This window comes from Artibeus jamaicensis, unplaced genomic scaffold (genome assembly GCF_021234435.1).
Source record: "Artibeus jamaicensis isolate MK-2021 breed Jamaican fruit bat unplaced genomic scaffold, CSHL_Jam_final contig_923, whole genome shotgun sequence".
Classification (NCBI taxonomy): Eukaryota; Metazoa; Chordata; class Mammalia; order Chiroptera; family Phyllostomidae; genus Artibeus; species Artibeus jamaicensis.
Window position 1 is genome coordinate 551,613 of NW_026522014.1, and position 18,839 is coordinate 570,451.

The 18,839-nt window shown below is 44.6% G+C and overlaps 1 protein-coding gene across 4 annotated transcripts in view; it reads left to right on the top strand.

Moving 5' to 3' along the window:
* The window catches only part of CDK14 (cyclin dependent kinase 14), a 562,452-nt gene that overhangs the window by 395,560 nt on the left and 148,053 nt on the right, over positions 1-18,839 (top strand). For all 4 annotated transcript variants that reach the window (XM_053655083.1, XM_053655082.1, XM_053655085.1 and 1 more), the window contains one exon: positions 17,876-17,939. In XM_053655083.1, the coding sequence (XP_053511058.1) occupies positions 17,876-17,939 (64 nt within the window). The remainder of the gene's footprint in view (positions 1-17,875; positions 17,940-18,839) is intronic.

Below are 18,839 nucleotides of genomic sequence, written 5' to 3' on the forward strand. Positions count from 1 at the left end.
AAATGACTGGAATGAATTGTGTTTAGTTTCTTTCCATTGTACTTGTTAGAAAAAGTTTATCAGCTCTTTCTGGACTGATAGTCCCTCAAGAAGAGTTGCCTCCTGTGCCCTTACCGAAGCCCCTTGGGCTCTGGAGCCTCTCCCCATGATCTCATTTAGGGCAGGGGCCATGTGGCAGGAAGAAGGAACTCTTTGGGGCCTCAGCATGTTAAACCCTCGATGGAGACATTTTTCATCTGATGAAACAACGGAATCCTCCAAAAGTACTAATAGCTGGGTTTTTGTGGGGAATATGTGAACCATGATTTTTATCGATATCCTCGTTCCATTGAGGATACTCCATGCCTCATGAGGTTGTCGTTCTCACAGCACAGCTCCGCCTTCTCACACAGGGGAATACGTGTTCTTATCAAGGCGTGTTCATCAGTCAGTATGTACTTGACGTACCATTATAGCAAGTGCATTGCTGTTTCTGCTACTTCATAGATCTCTTTTCTGTATTATAGGGACATGAAATTTAAGTTTGATTTTTGTTGGTCATAGTAACGGTGGTGGCGATCTGCCCATAAAGTAGACTTTCACAGCTTCAGCATAATATGTATCTTCAACTGTATGTGTATTATATAATTCAGAGAAGATTTTTCAAATTAATGATTCCTACTCTTGGCAAGGGAAAATAAGTACTCTCATGCTACTGATGGGGTTATAAATTGGTTTGATGGTTATACAGAACAAATGAGGAACATTTTAAACCATTCATATCATTTGGCTCAGAAACTAGCCTTCTCAGAGTTGCTAAATTATCACAAAGACACAAAGATTTCTGACTAGAAAAGTGCATCAATGGGGAAATAGATAGGTAAGTTATTTTTATTACTACTACTACTATTAGCTATCAAAATGCCATAGTAAGCATTTTTAAGCATTATCTCATTAACTCTCACAATGTTGTGTAATAGGTGTTATTATCCCATAACAAAAAAGAAAAGTGTGTCTTAAAGAAGCTAAGGAAGCCATAAAAAAGATAATGATGACGTTGGTGATGACTGCTAACATTCACCGAGTTACTACTATGCGTCATAGGGGACTTAAGTACTATACATATGTCACCTTATTTAATCTTCTTAGCAAGAGCCTAATGAAGTAGGTACTCTTTGTTATGCCCCTCTGAAGTCTATAACCATAAACATTTCTTGTACCCAACCAACTAAGAGTTTCCTCCCCTCCCCTCACTCCAAACTGACCTGAAATGCACATGATAAATGATTGTCAGCTAACTTGAGAACTGGGGGTCTGCGTCTTGAGGTGTTCTGTTGCCTCACCTGCATCGTCATTGGCATCATCTATAATAAGTGAGGTTTCCTTGGTCAGAGGTAGGAAGGTCTGTGTATTTTCAAAGTGTTTATTTCTAATCTAGTAGCGGAACTTTTCATAGCACATATTATTAAGGGAATCAAATTCTGCTTTATGTTATGAACACATTAGAACAAAACTCAGTTGCCTTGCTCTGTACTATAGTACCTGCCACTGTGTTCAGATCTCTTAATTCTAAAGTCAATGACAGAAGAGCCTTAATTAAGGAAGAGACGGGTTTCTAGCAGCAGATGGTTCAAAAATAGAAAAGCACATTTCCAAAGGCACCTCGGGGAAACCAAGCTTATCACTTCAAGTAGGTGGTGATTTAAGGCTTACGCAGTGAATAATTTGGTAGAGGGCAGTAATTTTATGACTTAAGTCTCATTAAATCACATGCATGCAAGCATAGGACATTATGTGGAATGAGAAAGTGCTGAACATGAGGGTGATGGTTCTTGGACTCAAGTCTGGTACTTTAAGGGACCGTGTGGGACTTGGTCATATGGCTGCTGCTGACAGAAAGACAGACACAGTGGCTCTGTTTGCAGATTACAGTGTCGCCTACAAAAGCATCTGCAGAGCACAACCTTGTGCCAGTAGGACTCCGAGCCAACTGCCTGTGCACTCTCTCTAACGCAACATGAAGAAAATAAGAGGGGCAAGGAGTGTTTTCCTCCTTTTGAATTTAATTTCACATCTACTAAAAGAATGAGTTCCCAGTGCTCTTTGGCCCGTGGTGTCACTGGCCAAAGTCCTAATTTTATATCTTTCAAAAATGCTCACCCACACTAATCTCCATTCCTCAGCTTGTTGTGCTGGGAGCCTTATTTTAATCACAAGAATCAGTAAGACAGAGGTGGCTGCCTGTCTTAAAAACTTGGTGAACTCTTTGAAAGGACTAAGTCACCCACCTTTGTAATGAATGTGACCGTTAGACGACATTGCATCTTGGTCGGACTGGCCCTTCGCTCCTGTTTGTGGACAGGCTGTCTTGTAAGGCTGTCCTTCGTCCCCTGTAACCTGTCGGCGACAGAACGGGGCAGCGGAGAGGGGCTGATGAGACACTGCCTTCCTGAGAGAGCAGAGGAAGAATAGCTGCTCACAGCTTCAACTGTGTAGGGAGGCCACACTGTGTTGACGTTGAGATTCCTAACTTTGGGGCAGCATTACCCTCTGCTGAAAATAATAAAGCATCCGGGCAGTGTTCTGTGGGGTGCTGACGATCCAGAGTGGAAACCACTTCTCAAGAACTAGCAAAGCAGGATGGTCTGAGGGCCGTGTGATGGAGCTCGGGGAGACACTCATTGTTGGCCCAACCCCTGATCTGTCTGCGTATCTGTAATCTTTCACTTTGTCCTCCACAGGAGGATAAAATTCATGCTCAAAGGCCAACATATGCGTTAAAGTTATTTGGATGGTACAATCCAGTAGGAAGGAACCTATCGGTTCTTTGGAGTCCAGAGACCAACCACCAGTCACCACTAGCTGTGTGACCCTTGCCAGTCACTCAGCCTGTTCCAGGCATCATTTGTGTATCTCTGTATAAACCGGAAACCCCTGTTTAGGGTTTATTATTCATTATATCACATTTCATATTGCCATATACTGAAGCTCTTTCCCCCAGCCTCACTAAATGGTACAAAACTTTCTGTCCAAACTATCAGTGATGCGGGATAAATGGAGTCCTGTGCTCCTCGCCTGGTGCCCCCAGGACAGGCTGGCACTTCCCTCCTCGGTGCTGTCAGGCAGGCAGCAGATCTCGGCTGCCAGCCTCACCCTTTCCTGTTTAACTGTGGAGATAACAGTGCGAGGTGTCTCGGTCCGCACTGGCTGCTCCAACAGAACATCATAGATCTGGTGGCTTAAAGAACAAATGTTAGCCCTGGCTGGCATAGCTCAGTGGATTGAGCGTGGGCCTGCGAACCAGAGTATCGCGGTTCGATTCCCAGTCAGGGCACATGCCTGGGTTGCAAGCTAGTTCCCAGCAGGGGACGCATGAGAGGCAACCACACATTGACATTTCTCTCCTTCCCTCCTTCCCTTCCCCTCTCTCGAAAAATAAATAAATAAAATGTAAATATATTTTTAAGAAAAGACCAAAAAGAACAAATGTTTACGTCTCATAGTTCTGGAGGCTTCAAGTGCACAATCAGGGTGCCAGTGTAGTCAGGGACTAGGTGAGGCCTCTTGTCCTGGTGATGTCTTTACAGGACTTCATTTGTAGGGAGTGCTCAGAGAGGTCCCACGTACCCTTTTTTAAAAATAAGGACCTTAGTCCCATGATGAGGGCCCGCCTTCCTGGTTTAATCCGATTCTGATTTCCCAAGATTCCATCTCCAAATACCATTACATCGGGGGTTAAAGCGTTAACATGGGTTTGGGGCGGGGAGCATACAGATATTCAATCCATAGAAATAAGTATTTAAATAAAACAGTAAGGAGTGGGGAAGATATAGGTATATGTCTGCTTTTGCATTAGTCTCTTAGCTGGTTCATATATAACCCACAATGCATAAGTAATAATTTCCAGTTATTGGACAATAATTGACCACATATGCCATTGATGCAGAAATGCATTAAAATATATGAAAAAACACGTGTAATGTGAGGTTAACCAGAGAGCTCACAATAGTCTAAACTGGTGCTGATAAGGCTGAATGAACACCAGTTTAGCCTTTACAGTCAAGAGTAACAGCAGTTGAAAGTTACACCCAACTCGTTGTGAGTCTGATGAGGAGCCCACAGTCCAGGGTTCTCCAGGGAGCTGCCGATCTCCAGCTCTGCTCACGTGCAGGTGGCTGGCAAGAGCAGCCGGAGTTGTGAGGCCCGAGTGGCAGCCATACTTCCCAAGACAGTCCCTCGTTTTCCACTCTGATTTGCTCATTTAAAAGAGAAATACCAGATTTTAGCATTGGTGCTCTAAATACCATCTCTTGAGCCACTGAATTGGTTAGAAATAAGTAGTTCATTTGTCAGTGAGTCTGTGGTATCGCGGGCCAGTTGCCAAGAGAACTCTACGTCGAGAGAGTCCACTGGGTCTCTGTGGCCGGCGGACCTCCCACTCACCATGAAGGTCTCTTCTCGTGAAATACAGTCCCTGTACCAGGGACTCTCTCTTCCCTGGACGCATTTTGCATCCAGACCAAAGTCCTTGTCCATAACAGGCTTGCAGTATTCTTTTATGACTAAATATATAATATACACATATGTTGACATTGTAATTGTATATATCCAAATAGTATATATGCAGTTGCAAAAACTGTAACAAAATATTGCCAATGTAGAGAACTCTCTTGACCTATATTTTTTTTAACAGCCTTTCTGCTGGTAAACTTACCAGAGGTTTAGTTGTAATTCACACATTCCTGCACACCCCCGTTCAAAGCTCTAAAAATAGCAGCATCTTTCTTTAGAGCAGGTGAATGTATGGATTTCCTTTCCGGGCAGGCCCTGACCTACATACTCCCAGGACAGGCGCAGCCCTATCTGTCTATCCTGTCCTCCCTGCCCCCACCCAGCTCCACCACCACAGACACAACAGCACAGGGGTGGGGGCACCCCTTTTTATTCTCTCCACTTCTTCCAGGAGCCCCCTTTGCTGCCTCTCCAGTGCCCCATCCTAAGTGCAAGTAGGTGCTTCTGTGAAAGAAGCGGTAAAAGGCTGTGAAGAGGAGAAAGAAAATTCAGCCCGCCCCTGTGCAGGCAGCCTTGGGACCCCGCCTTGCTGTTGCATCGCCCCTACTAACCAAAAAGGCAGGGAAGATGGTTCACCTTTTGACCACCCCTCATCCTTCCCACGAGAGCTCTTGTCACGTCTCCCAAGTCGTAATTCCCTTTGTGGGATTGGCCTCAGTCCCTTCCCAGCCTCCCCATGGGCTTGGAAGCTTCAGGCTCACCTATTTCCCACTCCAGGCTGGGGTGGCTGCCCCAGGCTAGGGCTTCAGGAAGCTCGGGGACAGCAGCCCTGTCCTGCTCCCCAGCCTCCTCCACTGAAGGAGTCTTGTGATTCCCCTGGTGGCTGCACTTTCACGGGAAGCGCTGTTGTGCAGGATGGTTTTGCTCTGCAGCGCCCTCTGGTTTGCTCTGAGTTTGCCAGCCTTCCGTGCGTCACCCAGGGGTCTAACCACTGTGTGCAGAATCTTTTCTTTGGAAAAATGTAGTGTGAGTCCCAACAGCTCTCAGAATGGTGGAACACGGCCCCATTCTAGGAGTCAATCTTTTATTCATTTATTTCTCATTATGGAATTTTATGGTGGTAAAGGGATAATGAGATGGCTGATGAGCTTTCAACTTGCTGTCTTTATTGAATGCAATTTTCCATCCTGAATCCTGACTCCTGGGTAGAAACTTATAAGTAACACTTATAAGTGTTACCCGTCAGTAAGAGAGTGGGTGAATAATATTCTATTCACATAATAGTTATAGTTCCCAGGCAGGGCACATGCCTGGGTTGTGGGCCAGGTCCCCCAGTGAGGACTCACCAGACACAAGCACATATCAGTGTTTCTCTCCCTCCCTTCCCCTCTACCTAATAATAAATAAATAAAATCTTTTTTAAAAGATTAGCCACAGCATTATATTTTGTATTTAAAATAAAATAATATTTTATAATCTTTACAAGGACAATAAAGTTATATAAAAAGGAAAGAATAATGAACCTGATTCAGGATGGAGCTTGCTGGTGGTTGTTGAAAGCTAAATAACCCAGCTCTTGTCTGCAGTGGTGAGCACACGGGGGCTTATTATGTTCATTACAACAAAATTCTATGCACTAAGTCCACAGAAAGAACAAATAATAAGTACATCCTTTTCTCTTCGGTTTGAGGGGAAAACGCTTCTATGACTGTCAGGACCGAATAGGAATGAATGGCAAACTTGGTTTTCTCAGTAAACAGCAATATGGGACCACCACTCCTTGACTTTGAAACCAGTCTGTGTGGGTCCAGCAGGGCAGCAGAAGCACAGCTGCACCAGCTGCGGGGAACGGGGTCCCTTAGCTGGAGGCCGCCTGACGGACTGACCGCTCAGCTCCGCCTCTCCGTCACTGCCGGTCCTGCTTGCGTAACTGGCTTTAGGGGTCAACTGAGATGAATTAATTAACAGCCTTAGTAATCATGGTGCATCAGCACCTGAGCGACAGGGTGAGAAGGTCACCAGGCACGAGTCCAGGTTGTGCTCTGCAGATCAATAGAACAGAAAAGAGAGCCCAGAAATAAACCCACACCTATGTGGTCAATCAATCTATGACAGAGGAGAAAAGAATACACAGTGGGGTAAAGACAGTCTTTTCAACCAATGGTGTTGGGAAAACTGGACAGATACTTGCATAAAATGAAACTAGACCCCTTTTTACCATGTACCACAATAAACTCAGAATGGATTAAAGTCTGAAATGTAAGACCCAAAACTATAAAACTCCTAGGAGGAAACATAGGCAAGCAAACTCTGACATTGCTCTTAGCAATATTTTTTTCTGACATATCTCCCCAGGCAAGAGAAGCAAAAGAAAAAAAACAAACAAATAAACAAATGGGATTGCATCACACTAAAAAGTTTTTGCACAGTGAAGGAAACCATCAGAAAACTGAAAAGACAGCTTACTGAATGCAAGAAAATATTTGCCTATGGTATATCTGAAAAGAGATTGATATCTAAATTATATAAAGAGTTCACACAACTTAGCCAAAAGACAAACCATTCAATTAAAAATGGGCAGACAACCTGAACAGATACCTCTTGAAAGAGGACGTACAGAGGCCAATAGACACATGAAAAGACACACAGTGTCACTCATCATCAGAGAAATGCAAATTAAAGCCACAATGAGATACCACCTCATACTAGTCAGAATGGGTATCATCAAAAAATCAACAAACAACAAGTGTTGGTGAGGATGTGGACAGAAGGGACCCTGGTGCACTGTTGGTGGGAATGCAGATGGTGCAGCCGCTGTGGAAAGCAGTACGGAGGCACCTCAAAAATTAAAAATAGAACTGCCATATGACGGCCCAGCAATCCCACTTCTGGGTACCCATCCAAAGAAATCCAAAAACACTAATTGCAGCATTATTTGTAATAGCCAAGGTGTGAAAGTAACCTGAGCGCCCATCAATAGGTGATTGGGTAAAAAAGAGGTGATATATAAATACAATGGAATATCACTCAGCCATAAAAAAAAAAAAAAAGAAATCTTACCACTGTGACAGCAGAGGTGGACCTGGAAGGTACTGTGCTAAGCGAAATAAGTCAGAGAAGCACAAATACCATACTATTTCACTTATATGCAGAATCTAAAAAAACAAACTCATAAATACAGATACTTTCTGCTTTCTATGTATAAATAAACCAGTAGAGTATCATTTAGAAATAATATGTTGTAAATGGTGATTTTACTCTGTAGGGGGCTGAATAGAGAACACCCAAAGATGGTTCACCCTTATTCCTGGACCTTGTTTTACCTTATTTGGAAAATGGGATTTTCGCAAATGGGATTAAGGATCTGAAACGAAATTTTTCTGTGTTATCCAGGTGGGCCCAGTGTGCAGCTCCTCTCCGCATCCTTAGAGCAGAGAGGTGGGGGGGGAGATTCGATCCAGGAGAGGAAAAGGCAGGGTGCAGAGAAGCAGGCACTGGGGTGATGTGGCCACAGGCCAAGGAGCACTCTCAGCCCCAGGAACTGGAAGTGGCAAGAGACAAGTTGTCCCCTGAGAGCCTGGGAGGGAGGGTGACCCTGCTGACATCTTGATTTCAACCCAATGAAACTGATTTCTGACTTCTCACCCCAGAACTTCTTTGGGAGAATTAAATTTCCATTCTTTTAAGCCACCAAGTTTGTGGTTGTTTGTTACAGCAGCCACAAGAGACTAAGACATTCCCATTAACATGTTTTTGAAGGTAACAGTTCCCTAAAGCACGAAGTTTCAAAGTGCTAAGAATTAGTTCAATAGCTGTCATTTTAAATTTTAATGTCATAAAAAGAAATGCTGACCATACTACATTTTTGAGGGGAAAAGTTGCAGTTTTGCATTTTTGTGCCTCCCCATAATCAACACAATTGTACACAGTCAATAGGAAAACTACTTTCATTCAAGAAAAAGGAAATAGCGATCAGTTTGGGTAGGTGTTATGTGTCCTGTGTGGCACATATATGGCATAGAATTTTAACTGGCCTCAAGTTTGCAGCTGAAGTAAAGAGCATCAGTGGATGAGCTCAGCGTTTTTAAATGATCGCTATTTATATCCCGCAAGTTTCCAGAAATGATCCGGAGCCCCTTGCAGTAAGAGACACCTGGGGTATAGGACCGTTAAAGCAAGGGCGGGCGGGCAGGTGCTGGGGGGTGTGTGCTGGGTGGTAGACTGCTGAGCCAGCCCTCCAAGCAACCACCTGCAGCAGCGCCTGATGTGAGCTGCCCATACCGCTGAACTTCAAATTGTCCACAACTGCTCCTTTCCAAATGCTTATGTTAACAAATGAAGATGAAAGCGGACCTGTGGCCCTAACTTTCTTGTACTGTTTGTGCTTTTTAGATGAAAAAATCCAGGTAGGATGAATTGTTTGAAGCAGTACTTCTCAAATGGCCATGTGCAAACGCATCACCTGAGGCCCATGTTGGATTCTCAGTTCTGATTCTTTCAGTGGGGAGTGGAGCCTGAGCATCTTTCTTCATCGATGCTGCTGCTGCTGGTTTGGACCACGTGTTGAGTAGCAAGGCTCTAGCGCAGGGCTGTCAGACTCATTTTCACCCGGGGCCACATCAGCCTCGTGGTTGCCTTCAAAGGGCCAAATGTAATTTTAGGACTGTATACATGTAACTGCTCCTTAACTAGGGGCAAGGAGCTCGGCGCTGCTGCCAGGTAGAAACAAGGTGCCGGGCTGGATAAACACAGGGTGGAGGGCTGCCTGTGCTCTAGTGCCTAGTGCTCCACCCTCCAGGTCCCTCTCCTGGCTTCACTTCTCTGCATTTGCGCCACCGTCTGTCTCGGGGCAGTCAATCTAGTTCTGCTGCATTTGCTTCGCAACATCGCCCCTTCCGCCTCTGCAGCTCCCACCCTCTGCACCTTATTGCTGTTGTCATGGCTCCCACAGCCCACACTTAGGGACTGACCGTCCGAAGCCACGATGGCATCGATCAGTGAAAAGAAGAGAAGCTGTCGAGGTGAGAGTGACGTTGATGAGGGAGTTAGGGTTTCGGGAAATAGGGCGTAGAAACAGTAGGAGAAACGAGACGGGAAACATGGAAATTAGTTGAAGGAAAACATTTTAAATCAGCTGCAGAATTTTCCAGTTAAGAGCATTTTCTAATTTCTCTAATAGTCAACTGTTTATTTTGCTCATTCATCAACTGAAAATCTTTCGTGGGCCCCTGGATCCAGGCCAAAGGCTTTAAAAAAAAATCTATAAACTGTCTAACTAAACTGAGGCCGTCGAAGAGATTCCTAAGTACATTGGGCTGCTCAGGGGTCTCAACCTCATCTGGCATTGGAATCACTGGGAATGTTTAGAAAATTCCACACATCCAGGCTGCAGCCTGGCCAATTAAATGACAACCTTTGGAATGTGTCCTAGTCTTTAGTTGGTTTTTTTTTAAATACTCCCAGATGATTCCCATGTGTACCCAAGTAGCACTAAGCCAGACCTTCACCTTCTGGCAGGTGAATTGAACTCACTTAAAATAAAACTCTCAGAGCTATCCTTTACTTATTCGGATTACTTCTACTCTAGACCTTTGCCAAGTTGAAAACTCCACGTCATATTTTGGAAGCACCATCTTCCTTCATCCAGCACCTTCACTGGAACAGCTGATTAAACCTTCAAGCAGATTTCTGAAGCCACTGCAGCTTTTCATTTTCTCAGTCCAGTGGCTCCCCCTGCTGGCTCTTTTTAGGTAAAACTCCCTGCTCTGCAAAATCTCACTCCAGGTTCGGCTACTCTTCAAAACACAACCCCAAATCAGCATTTTAAAGCAGCTTTTCTCATCCTACATCCGCCTGTACACTGTTGGCTGTTGACTAGAACGAACACAGTTCAGAGTCTAACCCCTTGTCTAGTGTCACTTTAGCTGATGCCTTAGGGAATGATGGGGGAGAGGAACTGTATATGTGTCTGTGTGTACCTGTGTGCGCACACCACATACATGCATATATTTTGTTTATCTTGCTACTAGAAAATATTTTGGTATTTTCCACTGATTGTGCTGACTCTCTGAAAAATCATGGACATTGATCCGGGAAGGACAGCTTTCATTCATACCTTCTCTGCCCTCTTTCACTTAGTCACACCCTTCTGCTCTTCCACTCCCTTCTCCCGAGGGACCCTAGTTATAGGACAGATGAAAATAAAGGCAGCTGTAAATGCATGACCCCCTCTCGTTGTCCAGACTGTTTGCTGCAACCTCACATCAGGATTTGACTGCACAGGACCTTTGTGTCTGTGGAGGCAGAATTTGACTCTTACTGTATCTGAACACAAACTGTGGTGCTGTCCAACCCTTGGCGCCGATGAGAACTTGCAGGGCTGCTGCTCCCTCTTGGGCAGCTCTTGTCATCAGCGTGCCCTTCTGTGTCATATACTGGTGTTTCACCCCACTGCCCTTGTTTTCAGCTGACTCAGCACAGCAGAAGGCAGCCCCACACTGACTCGGCAGCACGGGGCCTATTCAAGGTGATGTCCCAGTCTCACTGAGAGTAAGCATTTCCAGTCCACCTCACAGCACACGGCTCCACCATCCTCTGACCTTTCTGGGTGCATCCTATAAAACACTACCTTCTTTATTTTTGTCCCTTTTTATACGATATGATTCAGCAATTACATCTGTATTTGTTGCTTATTGCTGTGTAGCCATATTACTGCAAACTTAACAACACATTTTATCAGCTCACATTTTCTGTGGGTCAAGAGTCCAGGCCTGGCTTAGCTGGGGGGTCTGCTCTAGGGTCTTCCAGGGCAGTAATCATGGTGTCAGCTGGGCCTGCAATCCTATGTGAGGGCAGCTGGGGACAGGTCCACTTCCAGGCTCCTGTGGTCATTGGTAACCTTCACTTTCTCAAGGGTTGTTGGGTGGAGGGCCCCAGGTTCTTGCTGGCTGTTGGCTGAGATGGGCTTCGTTTTCTTGTCTTGTGCCCTTCCTGCATGACAGCTTGCTTCCTTAAAGCCAGCAAGGGGTTAGGGTTCCAGCAAAATGGGAGTTAGCATCTTACACAATATAATCACAGAAGTGACGTCTTAAGACATTTGTCATGTTGTGTTGATTAGTCCCTAGTGCCGTCCACACTCAAGGGGAGGAGTATGAACACCAGCAGGTGGGGACAACAGGCCACCCTAAAGGCAGCCCACCCCAGTCTCCTTGGATCTCCTCCGGGTGGTCACATGGACTTTGTATCAGCTGAAAGTCATGAGTCATTTTTTACACAAACCAGCCAGGTCTTTCCATCTTGAATAGCTAATGAATAGAACCTACTGTAAGCAGTGGCCTTTATGTTTATTGGTATTAAGTTTCCCTATGTTAGGTTCGGGCACTTGTTCCTTCCTGATTAAATATTTTTTAAATCCCGATTCAGCCATCTGAATAGGACGCAGTCCTTTTATTTTGGGTCATTAGAAAATTAAGACATTTTTCTGTGTCTGTCTTTAAGTCGCTGAAGAGGGTTATATGGATATATGTGTGCCCATGTGCGTGCTGGACTGGAGGGAGAGAGAATGAAAAAGCCTAGTTTCTAACACCCACTCCCTCTCTGCAGCGTCTGGTCGGTAGCTGTGAGTCATTTAACACCATCTGAGCGCCATCTCTGCACCAAGTCCTCCTGGGAGGGTACTGGGTGGCTCTCAAGAGCATAGTCTTTCTCATCAGAACAACCTGATTCGGAACCCCTGCTCCACTTGACAATTATTTTTCTAGATAAAGAGCACACAGCAGGATAAGAGTTAGGAAGTTCTGTTTTCTCTCTGGCTCACCTTTGAACTTGACACCAGCTGTTCCAGAGTGGAGAGGGTGACGGCCCAGTCGAGTTGTGCTGACCTCTCCCCAAGGCTCATTTAGAACTTCTCACCGAGGAACCAGGAAAAACATTTCCGGAACCTCAAGTAGTACAGCAAATCATTAGTTTAGAGATGTACGGTATATGTGGCCTTTCAGAGACTCTGCTTAAAAATTATAAAAGCTATTCAGATGTTCTCCGTTTCCTTAGATGCATCGTGAAGTCCGTTTGGAATCACCAGCACTCCTGTAGAGTGCCCATCTCATCAAACGGGGAGCTGAAGAGGGAACCCCGTATGTTCCACTTCACCGGGGCGTCCTTGGGTGACCCAGTTTTCTCTGCACTTGATTGGTCAGAATCCCTCTGCTATATATTCTCTGAACCTCTTCGTCCATGAAGAACGAGTAGCGCCCCTTGTTCTGCTTGCACTGCAGGCTTTGCTCAGGGGAAACCCACAGGCTTTTAAAGCCCAGGGCCTAGGCCAAAGCAAAAACTAGCAAATGTGAGAATTACTGGAGTGATTAATAATTTAGAAGGGTAAACCCAGCAATCCCACTTCCAGGAATATATCCGAAGGAACCCAAAACACTAATTCCAAAGAACATAAGCACCCCTATGTTCACTACAGCATTATTTACAGTTGTCAAGTTATGGAAGCAACCCAAGTGTCCATCAATAGATGAGTGGATAATACAACTATGGGATGTGCACACAAGGGAATACTACTCAGCCATAAAAATGACACAAATTTTACCCTTAGTGGCAGCATGGATGGACCTAGAGAACACTCTGCTAAGTGATACAAGCCAGTCAGAGAAAGACAAATACCATGCGATTTCACTCAGATGGAACAAACTGAACTAACAAGGAAAATGTGCACAGACTCATAGATGGAAAGCAGGATGACAGCTATTGGGGGGAAATTTAGGGGTGAAGGTGTCGAGGAAAAAGGACTCATGGACATGGACCACAGTGTGGTGATTGCTGGGGGGAGGGGAGGATATGGGACTAACTGGTAATGGAAAAAAACGCAATAAAGATTTAGAAAATTTAGAAGGGTAAATAAATGTTTCTGACAAACAGTAGTTCTTGGAATCTGAGCTCTAGAATTTGTGAAGTCAGTGTTTCAGCAGAGAGCCCCTTTTTCTTAGTGTCTTCCTCTGCCCTGCACAGAGGCCATCACGATTGGTGAGATTCAAGCCATACCTTTCGGCCCACAGATAAGTCCAGGAGCGTAAATTTGAGGGCATTAGCTCCTAGTTCATTGGGGCCAGGCAGTGCAAACCCTTACTGACAAGGTGAGAGCCCCTGTTGTTTTTCTAACAGATACTAGAAGTCCAGGAATTCACAGAGACAGTCTTCTGGGAATTGTGTGTGTGTGTGTGTGTGTGTGTGTGTGTGTGTGTGTGTGTGTGTGTGTATGTGACTGTGGGGAAGACCATTTTGTTGCTGTAATTTGGCACTTGCTTTCCAATGCTGTGCGTACTAAAAACTTCCACGTGTTTTTCTGGATCTTAAATCCCTCTCCTCAGACCCATGTCTGTACTTCAAACTGCCCTTTAAGTATCCCTACCTTGACCTGCAGGCACCAACCTCTGACATGTAACAGGCCCAGAACTAAACTCATTGCCCCCGGGCCTCAAACTCACTTTATTGCCTGCATTCTTGATTTCAGCGAATAGCTTCTTGTTCCCTACGGAAAGGCTCTGAAGTGGTAAGAGACGGCATTTCACATCACGACTCACAATGTGCACTCACGTAGCACACGCAGCCTGAACAGAGGTCTCACACAGCACTGAGTATCTTCACTGTGCGTGTGGCCTCTGACATTGTCTCTTTACTTCCTCTTTTGAAAAATGCCGATGCTACACTGAGTGATATTTACAATCCCCAGTGGGTCGTGGGACCTGTATTTTGGGAAAATTTGAAACAGATAGAATATAGTTTCTTTGGAGTCGATTCTGGCCCTAGTTTCCCATTCTATAGCCTAGTCTACAGGTGAGTCACACCAAACTTCACACTGTTGCCCAGAAACATCATTCAGTCAGTCAGTCAGTCAACATTTACTGAGTGCATGGCACGTGGCAGGTGCTACGCATCCAAACATCATGGTCTCCACTCTGCGGTCCATGGTCCAGCGAGAAGACAGACAAGTGAGCTAACAATTACAAGGCAGTGGGTAGGTCTTACAAAAGTCTGCAGAAAGCCCTCAGAGATCACAAAGATCACCACATGTAACTTGGATCAGAGAATCCAGAAAGTCTTTCAGGAAAGGGTGAATTATGAGCTGCAGTGAGAATCAGAGCAAGGAGTTACCCCGACGGTTAGGGGCAGGACGTTCCAGGAGAGGAAACCAGTGAGGAGGTGCGGGGGCGTGAGCAGCGCGGGTATTTGGAGAAAGTATTTTGACATAAGCCTTTCCTTTTAACCAGAATACTATCCTGTGACTCCCACCCTTTCCTCACCTGGCCAACCGTTAGTCAGGGTTCCTTCTGCCACCGCACGAACAATCTCTCCGTGTAGTTTTTCTCCCCACTCTGAGACTCCAGCGCTCCCTGCCTCGCGCGCTCCCCTCCCCCCGCCTCTGAGAGAACACTTACTGAAGACAGACATCACTGCCCCTGTTCACCTGCCCCAGCAGGGTAGGAGCACCCCAAGGCAGAGCCCCAGGCCGCTCCCTCTGTCTTCTGTGACAGACACAGAAAATGTCAGCCTAGTGAAGAGATGAACCAATAAATGATGTCTAAGGGACATGTATAAGCCACAGCACAGGGTTAAGGTGAAGTGCTTAGATGAATACATAGAAGAGTTTTTAGTGTATCAAAGGATGCTGTTTTAATACTGAACCAGGCTTGCTCTGGCCAGTCAGCACAGTTAGTTGGAGCATGGTCCTATACACCAGATGGTGGGTTCAATTCTTGATTAGGTTGCGGGTTAGATCCCCAGTCAGGGCACGCAGGAGAGGCAACCTATCGATGTTTCTCTCTCATGTTCACATTTTTCTCTCTCTTTCTCTAAAAGCAGTAAAAACATATCCTCAGGTAAGGATTAAAGAAAAGATTAAACCAGGCCTGGGATGCTTATTTATAGATGTAACTAGAATTTAAATGTTGATGGCACACTGTATGCAATTTTTTCATTGTTTTATTTGCAAAAGACTTTTTTGCTTTTAGAGAATACCTCTTTTCTTTGTAACTTAAAAGTATCGTGGTTGTGGAGCTTCTTAGTTGGTTAATATAAACGAAATTCTGACATCAGAGACCACACACACCCACTCTCTCTGTTGCACAAGTACCCATCATCTCTAACCACGTGTTTTACCCAAATTGTCTTTCCCAAAATGGTTTTTATAAGAAGCAGAATTGACTTTTAAGTCTTCTTTTCCTTTGCCTACTAGCTGTCCAGCTTGTATTTCCTGTGCCAATGGCCCAGGAGATGTAAGCAGGAGGAGAATTTGAGGTCTGGAACTTCATCAGTCAGTGCTATAATAACTCATAAAAAAGTCATATATTTCTTCTTTGCGAATAAATTTTATGAGATGGCCATGATGTTTGACAATCACTTTGAAACAGACCCCGGATCTGGATGAGGATAGTGCCTATGAAAAAGTTTCCCTAACACAAACATTGTAGAAACACAGTCAGGGTAGCAATCGTGCCTGTATTAGCAGTGAGAGAACGAGATTCAGCTTCTGGCTGGGCTTCTTGTTGTTCACAACCCCTCTGGAGTGTCTGTTTCATATTGATGGGTTAGTTGTGATCAAGTTGTGATTTTGAGCTGAAAGTTCACCTCTTTAGTTGCTAACGTTTAATGCCATTGAACTCCTTTGTCCCCCATGAGAACTCAGTGTGAGCTCCATGCAGAGCTTCCCCGATGAGCTGTGTGCATTGTCTGCACACCCGATTGTCTCTCCCTCTTGAAACCGTGGTTGGAGTTAGTGAAAAGAAAGGGGGGGGGTGCCTTTTCCAGAGACACTGGTCGCACATGTTCACGTCGGACCCAGTGTCCGTGTCTCTTTCCCCGTCTTACAACTTTTCTAGTCCTCCCGCCAGTCGTCCCTCCCACTCCCACCAGCCGTCAGTAGTGTGACCCAGTTTATGTAGATCTGCCTATTAATGTTCGTGTTAATCAGTGCGTGCCAAAGTAGCCAACCACAGTTTTAAAGAAAAATTGTGTTCTGAGATCCCCTGAACCGAGATTCAGTGTTTCAGTGAAGAACGTAATGTTTGTCTTTCACGCCGACTCCCCAGATGGGAAGCAGTGAGGGACACGCTCACTATGTGTGTGTGCCATCCTTTCCTCCACACCCCTGTCCCCCCAGAAAATAAGTGCACAAATAATCAGAGCTCTCTGTTTCCATATTGCCTGGAAGCACCTCAGAGGTGAAGTGAATATGCCTCATTTCCTCCCATGAAACCTGCCATTCCTCCCGTTTGCCAGCTCCTGGCTTTATCTCTTGCCCTCGTGTTGGTTCATGGTATTTGGAGTCAGTGCGTGTGGCACTCACTGAGTCCCCTGACCAGGAGTCACTGCGGAAAGTCACTGTGGAAAAAGTAAGCGGATGAGATTTGCCCACGTGGCCAGCACCTCCCTCACCTGACCCCATTTTCTCTGGGTGCTTTGAGTAACCTCTAATAGGGACATGGTGCTTGTTGCGTGCCAGGTGGTGGTCTCACCTCCAGTTTACGAAAGAGGAAGCTGGAGCTCAGCGCAGTTGTTTCTCGCCCAAAGCCCTGTGACTAGTGAGTGAGGAGGGGTGCAAGACAGACTCCAGGGTCTGGGCTCGGAGCCGTTCGACTCCACTGTTCTCTCCCAGTGTAACAGTCATAGATGGTGAGTTGGAAAGTCAAATGGAGTGTGCCCAGTTCTGCGTAGGCTGGGATTGCCCTTGCACTCCTTTAACCAGATCAAGCGCTGTGGTGAGAGAAGATCAGACAGGAAAAGAAGGTAGAAGTGGGGGGGGAAAGGAAGGAAAAAGTCTAGAGAGAAAAGTATGTTGGGACGAGGAACCTATAAATCACATGATTAAAGATGTTAACTGTAATGAGCACACGGCGGGCGAGACGGTGAGCCTCCCAAGCTGTCTGTCCTGTTTCTTTGAAACTTAACGATGCTCAGACAGAGGGTGTGGGACGAGAAATGACAGAATCCTTAGAACTGTTCACCGACGAGACATCTGATACTGGCACGGAGGACAAAAGCTCCTGAAAGAATCATGAGGGACAGGGACACCCCTTATTCAATTCCATGAAGATGAGCTTATCCTTTGAGTCCTAAACCTACTTATTAAGTTTGGAGTTGATAAAACGCAGCCGATTTAACTTCTCTTACCTCATTCGGCCGCGCTTGTTAAAACATAGACATTCATCTTGGGTGGCTCTTTAGCCGGGTTTGTTTTTTTTACTGAAATAAAATTCCTGGCACAAGATAATGGAAAAAAAAATTCAGAGTTTCATCATATGCGGTGTACTGTTTTCTACACTGGAGAATTTTGAGTGCTTTGGAAATAATAAGTCTGTTTCCACAATTTCCTGCTCTTCACTAGGTTCTTGGAACGCCAAATGAGGACACTTGGCCTGGAGTGCATTCTTTACCACATTTTAAGCCAGGTATGTTTCATTAATTATAAATGACTGTGTGCTCCCTCTGTGCAAAGGCTGAAGATGCAAATGCTACCCCCAAGCTAATATCTTACTTTGGAAAATTCTGGTTACTTTTGCCATTGTGTATCCCACCTGTTAGTGGACTTGTCCTTTCATTTTCACATTTTATTTGTTTGTAAAGATAAAAATAAATGACATGACTCATGATGAGAGATTTTCATTCTGAGGGAGGTACTGCATTTCATTTGATAGGCTACTTGTGAAGTGAGCATTCATATTATCATCAGTTAGATAGTGTCCACACCTATGGAAACAAAATTTAAATTGGGGTACAACAGTGTGTGATTTCTTGTTCTAATACTGGGAAAAGTATTAAATTGTAAAAAAGGAAAATGTCACATTTTAATTTCCTTTTTAAAAACTAGAAATTTATGGTCAGTTAATTTTACTTGAAACATGTGAAATGTTCTGAATGTCCTATTGTACGGTATTCAGTGTTTTTTAATGTAAATTATTTAAACACCCAAACCAGAAAATTGGAGAAATGTAAAATTTATAAAAATAAGCTGTCACTTTTTTTCTCACCAGTAGGTGGCAGTGAAGAAACTTTCCATTTTAATAATTACACTAACCAGAAAAATCTCAAACTTGGTCTATTTAACTTTTAGGGGAGGATGAAAGGTTTGGAATTGCAAATTTCATAAAAATCAGTGGGATGAATTATTGTAAAATGATTCTCTTGGTTTTTTAAAAAAAATTTCTTGGTTACAAAACATGCGTTATAAAATGCAGACCCGCCATAAAATTACTGAAAGGGATTTTATGGGAGATCTAATAGTTCATTATTTTATGAGGGAAAAGAGCTATGAATAATTTCTGTTGTGGGAGCCAAGTATATTCTTTCTC